Here is a 12,880-nt window from a genome sequence, read left to right on the forward strand (position 1 = left end):
GGGTGCAGAATGGGAAGAAAGCAGAAGAGAGGATCCCGGAAAGGAGACGCCTGGGACATGGTGTGATATTAACAACTCACAGGTGGTCTGCACTTGACAGCTCACCCTCCCTTTCTCCTCCGCTGTCCCATCTGAGCCCCGCCCCCACCCTGTGCAACCCCTGGAGCAGGTGAAATTATGGTCCCACCATCTACCAGAGGAAATGGGACTCCCCTGGGCTCCCCTGGCTGAGAGCGTTTAGCTGCTAAGTGGCAGAGCCAAGTTAGGAATCAAGGTTTCTGACCCCAACCCCAATGCCCAGGCACCAGGCCGGCCATGTTTCCATTTCATTGAGGAACATCCCTGTTCCCGTAGAAGACCATGAGGTCAGTCAGAGGCCCTGGCCCGGAGCCACCAGCTGTGGACATTCCCCAGAACAGCCCCTTCTCCCCACAGCTGCTGAGCAGGCGAAACCGAACTGACCACTGTCCTCCCCGTTTACAGTAAGGCCCTGCCAATCACAGAAACAGGACCTGAAACTGCCTGAAGGCAGCAGGACCTGGTGAGAGTGGGGTGACAGGAGGGGGGCCGGGCTGCTGGGCCCGGGGGGAGGGGGCCATCAGGGGAAGGCCCTTCCCTTCTCTGGGGAATGGAACTTCCGCTTTGGACTGAGAGCATCAGGCTCCCGGCTCCTGGTCCCACTGCTGCCCAGCCTAACAGCATCGCCAGCGGCCTCACAGGATGCCAGGTTCCCAGGTGAGGATGGGGCGTGGTGCCTGGGGGACTGGCCGGTTGGACCAATGGGGTGGTGGGTGGTGATTCTCAAAGTGCAGACCTTGCATCCCCTGCCTCGGAGCCCCCTGGCATGTTTAACGCTGCAGATTCCTGCCTGGGCCCAGACCTCGGGGATGAATCTCTCTGGAGGTGAACTTGGAGACCTGAGCTGCCTAGGGCCCGGGTGATGGGGAGGCGGCCTCAAATGGGAGCCACCAGCATAAGGTGAATCCTGCTTCTGCCTCTGAAGTGCTGGTGATCTGGGGCAAGTCATGTACCTCTCAGCTGAGACCCTCTGGGAATATCAGAACCTCTCAGGGGTCTTATGTGCCCTAACGGAGGTCAAGGTCACCCAGTATTAGCATACTACCTGGGTCAAGATATCAGAGGCAGATGGATGTCAGGACCCTCCACCCAGCCCAGTATCCCCAACACCTGCCTCCTCTTATTTCCATGTGTTCGCTGAGAAAGTTCAGCATGACTCTTCTAAGAAATCATGGCACTCGCAGGTGAGTGGTGGTTAGTTATGAGTTAGCACTGAGTGAGCTCGGCGTTTGTAAAGGAGGGGGTGGGATCAGGCCCACACCAGGGACCTTCTTATTTTATAGGTTCCATTTCATTTAACCCTCTGGCAGCCCTGTCAGGAGGAAATGAACTTTGCCAAAGAGGTTCGGGCTCTTGTGTGAGGTCATGCAGGGAGGTAGCAGCAGAAGGGGGAAGGGTTCAAGGTCAAGTTGGCCTGACTCCAAGTCAGGGATAAAGGCACTGTTGGGGCTGGAAGGAGATGGAAGGGTCAGCGATGCAGGAAAAAACAAGAGTAGGGGGCAAGGCTGATGGTGGTGATGACCGGTGAAGGCAGGAGGTGATCAGACCAGATGAGTTTTACGTCTACATCCAGGTCTGAGACTTAAATGAGCCAGAACTCAGATCTTCCCACTCCCCCAACCCACCTCCCACTTCCCCAAGAAACCTGAGTCTCATCAAAGGTCAGGACCTGCTCCCTCACCGCCACCCCCTCTGTCTGAGCCCAACCTCTCAAAGGGACCGATCCTCTTCTACTTTTCCAACCATCTCCCCTCATGTCCCCAAACTGGAGGATTCTTAGATGATGGTGATCATTTTAAAAATAGCTAATATGCAGTAAGCATTTCCAGCATGCCAGACTCTGCCGTAAGCCCTAACTCATCTGTCCTCCCACCAACCCTATGAGCTAGAGATTAGTATTAGCCCCATTTGTAGGAGAAACTGTGGCCAGAGAGAAGTGGCCTGCCTGCGGCCGTGAGCTAAGACGTGGTGGAGGCCTGATGTGAACCTGGCGTTGCTTTCCTTATGGCCCTCCAGGCCTCTCACCACGGGGGATGTTTGCCGCCTCACAGCAACAGTGACAGCAGTGATAAGAGCGTCCTTCACGGGGCACCGGCCGGCCGGTGCAGCTTATGCATTAGCTCCTCCTGCCGGCCGTCAGGTTCCAAAGCCCAGGTTTTCACCACCAGGTACAGCAGCCTCTTGATGTAACACCTGTGAATGTTAAGGTCCAGTGGGCACGGGTTTAAATCCCAACCACGGGTGGGGGCGGGGGGGCGCTGTAACCTTGATCGAGGTTCTCGCTCTCTCCACGCTCAGTTTCCTCATCTATAAAATGAGAAGTCAGGGATGCTTTCTCAAGAGCCCATTGTAAGAACCAAATTCAATGCAATGATGGCACATAAAGGTTTGGCACGGAGCCTGGTGCCTGCTAAGTGCCTAACGCATGGATTGTTAAAGTTGTCAAACTACCATTTTGTAAAACCTCCAGCAAGAGAGGGAACTGATGCTCATTCAAAAATAAAAAGAAGCAGATGCCCTGAATTGCCCTCTGTTCTGAGCGGGGCAGAGCCCACGCCACGCCGGTCACTCGGCCCTGGTCACAGCCCCCGTGCAGCCTCCCAGCACAGAGTCTGGCATAACGCAGGAGTTTGGGCAATGAATTGATTAGAACCAGACTAAGGGGGTGAGGCTAATTTTCTGATCCCAGCAAAGCCTCCCTGTGCCAAATTCTGGGTTGGCCCAGCCAGCGTGAGGCAGAGATGGGAGGAGTTTGGCCACAGCTCCGCCCTTAACAAACTCCCAGATAACTGTGGGCAGGTTGCTGTCTAATGTTGGAGCCTCAGTTTCCTCCTCTGCAGGATGGGGAAAGAATCACAACCCACTTTCCCAGAGTGCTTTGAGGATCAGACAACAGCAGCAACAAGTCTGAACAAGGCCATGGCCTTGCCCGGGTCCCCACAGTCATCCCGGGAGGTGTGCCCAGGCCACTTTGCTCTCCCATTTTAAGAGCAGGAAATAGCTCAGCTTCTGTGGGTGGGGGGTGATGGGGAAAAGCTCCCCGGAGGAGAAAGGCTTTGGCCCAAACCTTGAAGGAGGGGGAGGATGTGGATCTGGGCCAAGGTGGAGTGGGTTGCCTTGGTAAGTGATGAGCTGCCCATTACTGAGAAGGTGCAAGTCATGGATGGAAGAGCCCTTGGCAGAGATGCTATTGAGGAGATTTAATAATAATAGCCTAACGGTTCCTCAAAATTCCTCAACACAGAATTACTGTAAGACCCCAGGCAGTAATTCCAGTAATTCCATTCCTAGGTAGAACTAAAAAGAATTAAAAACAGGGTATTCAAACAAAACCTTGTACGTGAATGTTCATTGCAACACTATTCACAATAGCCAAAAGGAGGAAACTTCCCATATGCCCATCAGTAATGAATGGATAAATAAATTGTAATATGTCCATACAGTGGAGTATTATTCAGCCATAAAGGGGATAGAGTACTGATACGTACTATAACATAGACAAACCTTAAAAACATGATGCTGAGTGAAATAAGCCAGACACAAAAGGTCGAGTATTGTGTCATTCCGTTTATACGAACCATCCAGAGTGGTAAGTCCATAGTCAGAAAGCAGATTAGTGCTTGTTGGGGGCGGAGGGGGAAGTAGGACTGGGAGTAACTGCTTAATGAGTACAGAGTGTTTGGGGGCTGATGAGAATGTTTTGGAACTAGAGAGAGGTGGTGGTTGCACAACATTGTGAATATGCTAAATGCCACCAAAATGTTCACTTTAAAAGTGATCAAATTCATGTTAGTGAATGTCAGCTTAATTAAATAAAGCTAAGGGTTGGACTGGATGGAGCATAAGGCGGCTTCCATGCTGAAGACTCGTGCCATGAGGCACTGGCTGTGCTGAGCAGCCCGAGACAGCCCAGGGCTGCTTCTAGTTCTCTGGGGTGAAGAGGGGCCAGCACCACCCTGTCACCAGGGCCCACAGCCTTCGGAGGGACCCAGGAATAGCCACCAGAAGAGACGGGCTGGTATGCTGGCAGGGACACTGGTGTTAGTGCCGGGCAGGCCTGGGTTCGAGTCCTGGCTGCAGTTCTTCCTATGTGACCTCAAACAAGTGACTTGGCTACCCTGAGCTTCGGCCCGGTCCCCCCCTGTGCAGAAATAATAGCTCCTTCCTGGTGGGGCTGTGATGAGGATGGGAAGTGGCTCGCTGTGCAAGCAGCACAGGCACCCTGAACGCAGAAGCTCCGATGAGTGAGAGCACTTAGACTAAAATCCAGCCGGCTGACATGGCTCAGTGGTTGAGCAACCACCTGTGAACCGGGAGGTCATGGTTCGATTCCTGGTCAGGGCACATTCCCGGTTTGTGGTCTCAATCCCCAGTGGGGGGTGTGCAGGAAGCAGCCGATCAATGATTCTCTCTCATCATTGATGTTTCTCTCTCCCTCTCCCTTCCTTCCTAAAATCAATATATATATATATATATATATATATATATATATATATATATATATATATATATATATATATATTTTTTTTTTTTTAAAGGAATAAAATCCAAAATCCACACACCACAGCCGCCAGGCCCTGGCCCGCGGTCACTCCAACCGCTCCCTCTCTGCTGGCCACTCTCCCCCTTGCTGGTCCTCCACCTTCCAGGCTCTATTCTGCCTCTGGCCTCTGCCTCCACGGTCCTTTCCCGGGGAACATTCGGTCCTTTCTGAACCTTCAGGTCCCAGCCTAAACTTTACTTCTCAGAGACGCTCCCCCCCCACCCCCAACGCGTCTACAACATTTCCCTGGTGGGAGGCCTCCCCTCCCCAAACCTGCCCTTTCCCACTCCAGCACAGTCCCTCTCCCTCCGGGCGGGCGCTGTCCCTGCTGTCAGAGCACCCATCGCCCGTCCCTAACTATTTCTGTTCACCTGCATGTTGACCTCCATGAAGGCAGGGGCCACATCTGTCCTGTGCACCACGGTGTCCCCAGCACCCCAAGCAGGACCCACTCAGAGAACACATGCACGACTGAACGAAGCAACGAGCCAGCCAACAAATTAATTAGTTAATTACTTAATTACTTAATTAAACGCGAGGCAGCACCACAGTAGTTAGTAACCTACCCCATCTTCTTGTCACCCTGCAGGAAGCAGCGAAGACTGTGGTGATGAAGACGCCGAGGGGCGGCCTCCTGGCGCTGCTGCTGCTGCTGCTGCTGCTGCCGGGTCCTCTTGATGTCTCCCAGGCCCAGAGGGACTGCACCGGGCTCGCGGCCATCCCTGGCATCCCGGGCATTCCTGGGACACCGGGCTCTGATGGGACCCCTGGGACCCCAGGGATAAAGGGAGAGAAAGGTGCTGTCTACTTTGGGGACACACTGGGGTCACTGGCTGAGGCCCCAGCTCCTGCCACCCGAGTCCCGGTGGCCCACCTTAGAGGTTGTAGGAGCACTTGATGTCCATCCGCTGGCTGAGCCCTCGCAATCACTTGCAAGGAGAGAACTCTGATTCCCATTTCACAAAGGGGCCCAGCAAATGTTGAGGCTGCGACCAGACCGGGACCTCTGACCACTAAATGCAGGCAGAGAGAGGGCACCACGGCAGGCACACAGCCCTGGGTTACCTCCAGGCGAAGTGGCGTCGCCTCCCTGAATTGCTGTTTCCTTCCCTGTAAATGTGGACAAGGGTATTTCGGTGGGGTTGTCACAGGGTTCATAAAGACACCACCACCACCACCCCCGTGAAATCTAGTTCATTCATTCATTGACCCATAGCCAACCCCTCTGCCCAAAGTCTCCTTTAAGCCTCCCAAGGCCACAGAATCTCAGCATCCCCATTTTACAGAGGAGGAAGCTGAGCCTCGAAGAATCTGACTCACTTGAGGCGACACAACTAATATGGCAGATGTGACGGGAGCAGCGCATCTGTCTGCCCCGAATCCACGTTCACAGCCACGAGGCGCTGCCACTCTGTAGGGAAAGAGGTTTTATCTTGTGTTGTGCCGAACCAAGGGCCGTGGCTGCTTGGCGTGGCGGAGTGGGAGGATTCTAAGGCCCACGGCCAAGTTCCGCAAGAAGGGCTGCGTGATTGCTTAGGGGTGTCAGCCATGGGGGAGGGAGCACGGCGGGCTGACTGTTTGCCAGTAATTCACTACCAGCCTCCAGGCTGACGCTGGAACCGGGGTGCTGGGTGAGCGAGTGAGGAGGGCCGGCCCTGTGTCCTCCTCAGGAAGCGAGTGCTGCCACCCCATGTGTCCGTCCAAGCACATCACAGACTCGGAGAGCTGGGCTGGAAAGGGACTTGGAGGCGCTCTGACGAACCCCCTCCTTTTCACAGAGGGGAGGCTAAGGCCCGAGAGGAGCAGGGCCCTGTCCAAGGTTACTCGGCCAGGCTCCCGGCCTCTCCGTCCAGGGCTCCCGCCTTTGGTTCTCGGTGATCTCAGCCTCATTTCTCTTCTCCCTGCTTTTCCAGGGCTGCCAGGGCTCGCTGGAGACCATGGCGAGTTTGGAGAGAAGGGGGACCCAGGGACTCCTGGGAAGCCAGGAAAAGTCGGCCCCAAGGGCCCCGTGGGCCCCAAAGGCTCCCCAGGGCCCCCTGGACTCCGTGGCCCCAAGGGTGAATCGGGAGACTACAAGGCTACACAGAAAGTCGCCTTCTCCGCCACACGGAACATCAACACACCCCTGCGGAAGGACCAGATGATCCGCTTTGACCACGTGATCACCAACGTGAACGGCAACTATGAATCTCGCATCGGCAGGTTCACCTGCAAGGTGCCTGGCCTCTACTACTTCACCTACCACGCCAGCTCACGCGGGAACCTGTGCGTGAACCTCATGCGCGGCAGGGAGCGCATGGAGAAGGTGGTCACCTTCTGTGACTATGTCCAGAGCACCTTCCAGGTCACCACAGGGGGCATCGTCCTCAAGCTGGAGCAGGGGGAGAGCGTCTTCCTGCAGGCCACAGACAGGAACTCCCTGCTGGGCATCGAGGGTGCCAACAGCATCTTCTCTGGGTTCCTGCTCTTCCCGAACCCAGAGGTGTGACCTGTGGGGCTGATTCATGCCCCTTCCCACCCTTTCACCCACCGGCAATACTCACTTTATCCCCAGCACTACCCTCACACAGTCAGTCTCCACGGATGTTGCTGAGTGAATGAGTAAATAAACTCTTCATGACCAAGGGCCAGTGGTCTAATTCAATTCTGTGTCCCAGCACCGGGCACATAGTAGGTGCTGAGAAATGCTGCTTGAATGCTAGTTGAATGAATGAATGAATGAATGACCTCTGACAACAGAAACTCTTTCTAGTTGGAGGTGACTGGACGGCCAGGCTCTGTGTCCAGCTCTGTGACAGCCACACTGTGGGAGATGGGGAGGGAACACCATCTGTTGAGCACCTACTGAGTCTCTCTCTACAGATTGACCCTATCACTGTTAGGGCAAGTGGGGAAAATGGGTTGCTTCCCTCTCCAATGACATCCTTGACCACTGGGTTAGCCCCTACCCTCATGGAAGTGGCATCCATTTTCCAGATCTCAGAAGGGGGATGTGATTGGTCCTCTTTGGAGCAAGGATACTCCTGGCCCACTCAGCTGAGGCCAAGAAGCAGCCAGCCTGTAACAATAACAGCAGCTCAGGATTATTCAGCTAAATGTCTGGCAACTATTCTTCCCAGGAACAGTCACCAGGAGAAGGTATGCTAATCCAGTGGGTCTCAGACTTAGAGAGCCCCACAACCACCTGAAGGGCTGTTGGAATTTGCATTTCCGAAGAGTTCCCAGCTGCTGCTGCTGCTGGAAGGGGAGTGGGGATGTGCGACTCCTTAAGAACCACTGTGGCCCTTGGTTTGGCTCAGTGGATAGAGCATCGGCCTGCGGACCAAAGGGTCCTGACTCCAATTCTGGTCAAGGGCCCATACCTTGGTTGCAGGCTCCTCCTCAGGCCAAAGCCTGGTCAGGGCTCGTGCAGGAGGCAACCAGTCAATGTGTTTCTCTCACATCGATGTTTCTCTCTGTCTTTCCCTAAAAATCAATGGAAAAAATATCCTCGGTGAGGATTTTTTAAAAAGTACCGTTCTAATCTTACTGTTCTCATTCTACAGATAAGAATAATGAGGCTCAGGGAGGGGATGTTACTTTGCCCGTGTTACCCAGAAGATCTAGGATTCAGATCCAGGTCTGTTTAACCCGGTGTTAAGCTCTGTGCCCTGTTCCCCAGACTGCAGGGGCCCAGCCCACTGGGCGGGAGCAGTTCTCAGAGCAGCGTGGGTGGGCCCTACTGAATGTCTGCCACCTCCTGCCTACAGTGCCCCATCCCAGCTTCTCCACCTCAGATCCAGGTTCTGCTGTTGGATTCACTTCCCCGAAGTGGACGCCCTAGGAGAAAGGATGTGCAAACTTTGAAGGCTTTGAAATGTGTTTCCAAATGGAGGGCTGGGCAATCAAAGCTGAACTGCCAGGCGCGGTCCAGGCTTGCTGCCACCAGGGGGAGCCAACTCCAGGAGAAGGACAGCCTGGGAGAGGGGTGGGTGGATGGTGAGAGCTCCTCCGTCCTCCCTCTCTTCCCCGCAAGCCCATTCTGCTCCCTGGGTGGGCTGTGAGCTTCCAGGGTGGGATTTGTGTCAGCTTTGAAGACCCAAGTTCCTCTAAACCAGGGTCCCCAAGGTGTGGTTCAGGGATCAGCACCACCTGGATCTTGTCGGAAATGCAGGTTCTCGGGCCCCACGACAGACAAACTGAATCGCAGAATCTGAAGACGGGGCCCTGCAGTCTGTGTTTTAACAAGCCCTCCGGGTGATTTCGATGCAGCGACAGCTGGAGACTCGCTGCTCTGGACCAGGGGTTGCCAAACCTTTCCTGTAATTAGCCAGATGGGAACTATCTTCGGCTCTATCTGTGGGCCATCCAGTCCCTGTTGTGACTGCTCACCTCTGCTTCTGCAGCGAGAAAACAGCCGCAGACCGTGTATGAATAAATGAGCGTGGCCACGTTCCAATAAACTTTTATGGAGACTGGAATTTGGATTTTACATAATGTTCGTACGTCACGAGATATTTTTCTCCTGATTTTCCCCCAACCTTTTAAAAATGTAAAAACCATGCTTAGCTAGCAAGCTGCGCACCGTCTATGGGCTGCATTTGCCAACCTGCTGTAAACCCAGGTGTGGCTCTGGGCTCCGAAGGAGAGGGGCAGGAACCTGAACCCAGGACCGCCTGGCTCCCAAGCCAGCGTGCCCGTCAGCCAGCTTCCAGCCGTGGGACCGGAACAGAAAAACTCGGGGCCTCGTTGCCCTTGACCGTAAAATGGGCAATGCAACCCCTGGCACCTGGCTTCCAATTTTAGCAGGCAACGGAAATCCCTGGAAATTATTGGTGTCCAGACCCCATCCCGGGGGCTCTAATTTCCTAGGACCTCAAGGGGCCCGGGAATCTGCACTTTTCCCAAATATCCCAGGTGATGCTAGCACAGGTGGTCCCCTGTCCCCCCACCCCACAGCCCCCAAGGGAGAGGGCTGTGCTAATGGACAGAAAAGCTGTGACTAGTGGTGGCTCAGTGTCTGCCCTCAGGAGTCCATTGGCTATATCGGGTCGAGGGAAAAAGGGGAAATAGACTTCCTATCTGTTGAGAACTACGCAAGATGAACAATGCAGGGAGGGAGGAAAGAAAGGCTGGGAGCCCCGTCACAAGAAGGACGGTGGCCGAAACCGGTTTGGCTCAGTGGATAGAGCTTTGGCCTGTGGACTGAAGGGTCCCCGGTTCGATTCCAGCCAAGGGCATGTACCTTGGTTGCGGGCACATCCCCAGTGGGGGGGGGTGTGCAGGAGGCGGCTGATCGATGTTTCTCTCTCATTGATGTTTCTAACTCTCTATCCCTCTCCCTTCCTCTCTGTAAAAAATCAATAAAATATATTTTTAAAAAAAGAAGAAGAAGAAGGACGGTGGTCTCAGAGAAGCTATATTCAAATCCCACCTCTGCCACGTACAGGCTGTGTGTTCTCAGGCTAATTACTTAACCTCTCTGGGTCACAGTTTCCTCATCTGTAACATGGGGGTGATAATCATACCCCTAGAAAGTTGATGAGGATTCAATGGGCTTTTATGTGCAAAGCCCCCGGTACACAGACAGGTCGCCACAAGTATTAGCTATAGCTATCCATGGTGGGCTGTTATTGGAGTTGGGATGCTATGATGGTCAGGGCTTCTCAAACTTCAATGTGTTCAAACCATCTGGGGTCTTTGTAAATGCATGTTCTAGTTTAGTGGGGGGCAGGGGGTAGGTGGGGCTGAGAAGTTGCTTTTCTAACAAACTGGTGGGAGGCGGGGGGCGAGGGAAGTTCGTGCTGCTGAGTCCGGACTGCACTTTCAGTGGCTGGGGTCAGAAACACGGGTTCAGCACGTTGATCTGTATGGACTTGAATTCTCGCATCTGTGGGTGGTGGTAGCACCAGGCTGGTGCGGGCGAGCGCACGGCGATTACTGTTACTGCTGCCGTTGTGGCCATTGTGATGACGTTCTGATGGTGATCACAGCAGAAAGAGGAAAGGGCGAAGGGGAGGGGCCTATTTCCCCACGCTGAGCACCCCTTGCTCTGAGCCCTGCAGGTCCCACCCCCATTTCTCCTCCATGTCCCCACCTTTCTGGTCTCCTGCTGACAATGGAACACCAGGTGCCCTGCCTTAAACCACCGCCTACCCAGCACACACACAAACACATGCCCTTTCACAGCAAGCTGTGAGCTGTGTTTATTTTTGCACATAGCCAGGAGGCATGCTCATAGACAACCCTGTGGACCAGATGCAGGAGAAGAGGGGGTGTTTGTTCAAGAAATCCAGCAGGGCCCACCCAGGGAGGGACACCCCCAGCAGTGACGGGGCCTGGCAGAGCAGGAAACACCCTGGGTGGGATGTCAAGAGCTCCCAGTTGTAGGCTGGTCTTGGAACCTGGCTTACAGTGTGACCTCAGAGAAGGTGCTACCCCTCTCTGAGCCTCAGACTTCCCTACAGAAGGAGGGGCTTTAACTAGTCAGCTACATTAGACTCACTTGTGACAGAAACAGGTTCTCAGGCCTGCCCCACGCCTACTGATTAGGAACCTAGGAGAACTCTTGATACCCATAGGACAAGGGGGAAGAGTTATTACACGGTCACTGACCAGAGCGGAAGCCATGGCCAAGTCCCCCATCACACCTCACTTATCCAGCATCCCCCACCTCTACAGAATATAGCTATGGCCCAGGGGGGAGCTAAGGAGGCCAAAAATGAGCATTTCGTGGCCCGGAGAACCCAAAAGATTCATGTTTATCAAGTAAATGAATGAAAACATGGATGTTAGTTAATTAATTGATGGATGAATGTTTGTTACTCGAGAGTGCAGGGTCTAGTGATGGATATACATAATATATGCTCAGTAAATAGTTGTTGAATGGAAGGAAGAAAGCCAAGACGGAAGGAATGTCAAAATTATGTGCTGCCTGGAAAGAGGGAATGTAATAACGTTCCGTGGGCCCTTGGGAAAATTTCCACGGGAAGGTTTGGCATTTCCAAGGGAAACAAAGGCAGGCAGGCAGAGAGAAACTCAGCTGGGATCAAGAATGTGCCAGGCATGCAGACATTCATGCATTTAATCCTCACGACACCCCTCTCCCCCGCCACACACACACACACACACGCACACACACGCACACACACGCATCGTCGCCCCATTCAGAGGCAGGAGACTGAAGATGCAATAGAGAACTGAGGCCCAGAACCTGCAGAGACGCCCCTAGCGTGCAGGTCTGCATGGCACATATTTGCTTGGCAGCCTCCTTCCTCACTTCCTGCCTTCACACCTCGTTTCCTGTTGCCTTTCACAGATTCTTCTCTGTACCATTTTGTCATGTATTTGTCCCTATGAGCTCTTACAGCACCTGGGGAGCAGGGAGAATGTAAACAAGCCAACAGCAGAAAGAGGGCAAAAGAAGCAAAGTATGGTATACAGAATATCTACTATGCGTCAGGCCCGGTGCCCGATGCTTGGTGCATGATCCCTCGTTGGCTTCTCACAAGAGCCCTCGCCAGGTTCTTACCAGGTTCAAATCCAGCTTTGCCACATTCGAGCTGGGTGACATTGACAATGGAGTCACCTCCGCTCTGAATTGCTGTTTCCTCGGCTGTGAAATGAAGCGAACTTGGCTAATATTGATATGAGCACTAAATGAGTGGTGTATGTAAAGCGCCTGTCTGGGGCATAGTAGGACCACAGGCAAGAGTGGATATTGAAAAGAACCACATGCCACACCTGATGCATAGGAAGTCCCCAGCAATGTTAGCATCCCCACCTATGAAATGAAGCTGTTGGTTGCTGTGAGGGTCGTTCCATGAGCTACAAGAGACAAAAAAGCCGATAAGCCCTGTGCCCATCTTGGGACAAATGTCCCCTTCTCCCTCCATGGGTTCGCAGCGGCGCCACGTGAGACCGTCTATGGGCTCCAGTCTCAGGGCAGCTCTCCTTGAGGGCGCGGGTTTCACAGGCGAGGCACTGGACCCTCATTAAAACATGTCTGCAGACCTTGTTTGGAGCACGTCGGCTCCTGTGATTAAAGACAGGACGTAAATGTCAGCCTCGCCGGGACCCTCCCCAGCTGGTTTCCGGGGAAGGAGACCTGAAAAATATGTCTTCGTTCCTTCTGTGTTATGGCTCAGGACATGGACAGCTTGAACAGAGGGGGTTCACCGGCTGGCAGCCTGCACAGGCCTGTGAGTAGGGGTGAGGGGGACAGTCTGCCCCCGACCTGGCAGACAATTGTGTGATCTGGAGTCAACTATCCCCTTTGAG

The 12,880-nt window shown here is 53.8% G+C and overlaps 1 protein-coding gene across 1 annotated transcript; it reads left to right on the forward strand.

Moving 5' to 3' along the window:
• The first annotated feature begins 372 nt into the window (after positions 1-372).
• C1QB (complement C1q B chain) lies at positions 373-7,247 on the forward strand. Its single transcript, XM_080656421.1, has 3 exons — positions 373-735; positions 5,211-5,418; positions 6,535-7,247. Exons 1-3 carry the CDS (start codon positions 721-723, stop codon positions 7,107-7,109), a joined length of 798 nt encoding a protein of 265 aa, XP_080512547.1. The 5' UTR covers positions 373-720; the 3' UTR covers positions 7,110-7,247.
• Positions 7,248-12,880: the final 5,633 nt, after the last annotated feature.

Source organism: Plecotus auritus, assembly GCF_963455305.1.
Source record: "Plecotus auritus genome assembly, chromosome: 2".
In the NCBI taxonomy this organism is placed as follows: Eukaryota; Metazoa; Chordata; class Mammalia; order Chiroptera; family Vespertilionidae; genus Plecotus; species Plecotus auritus.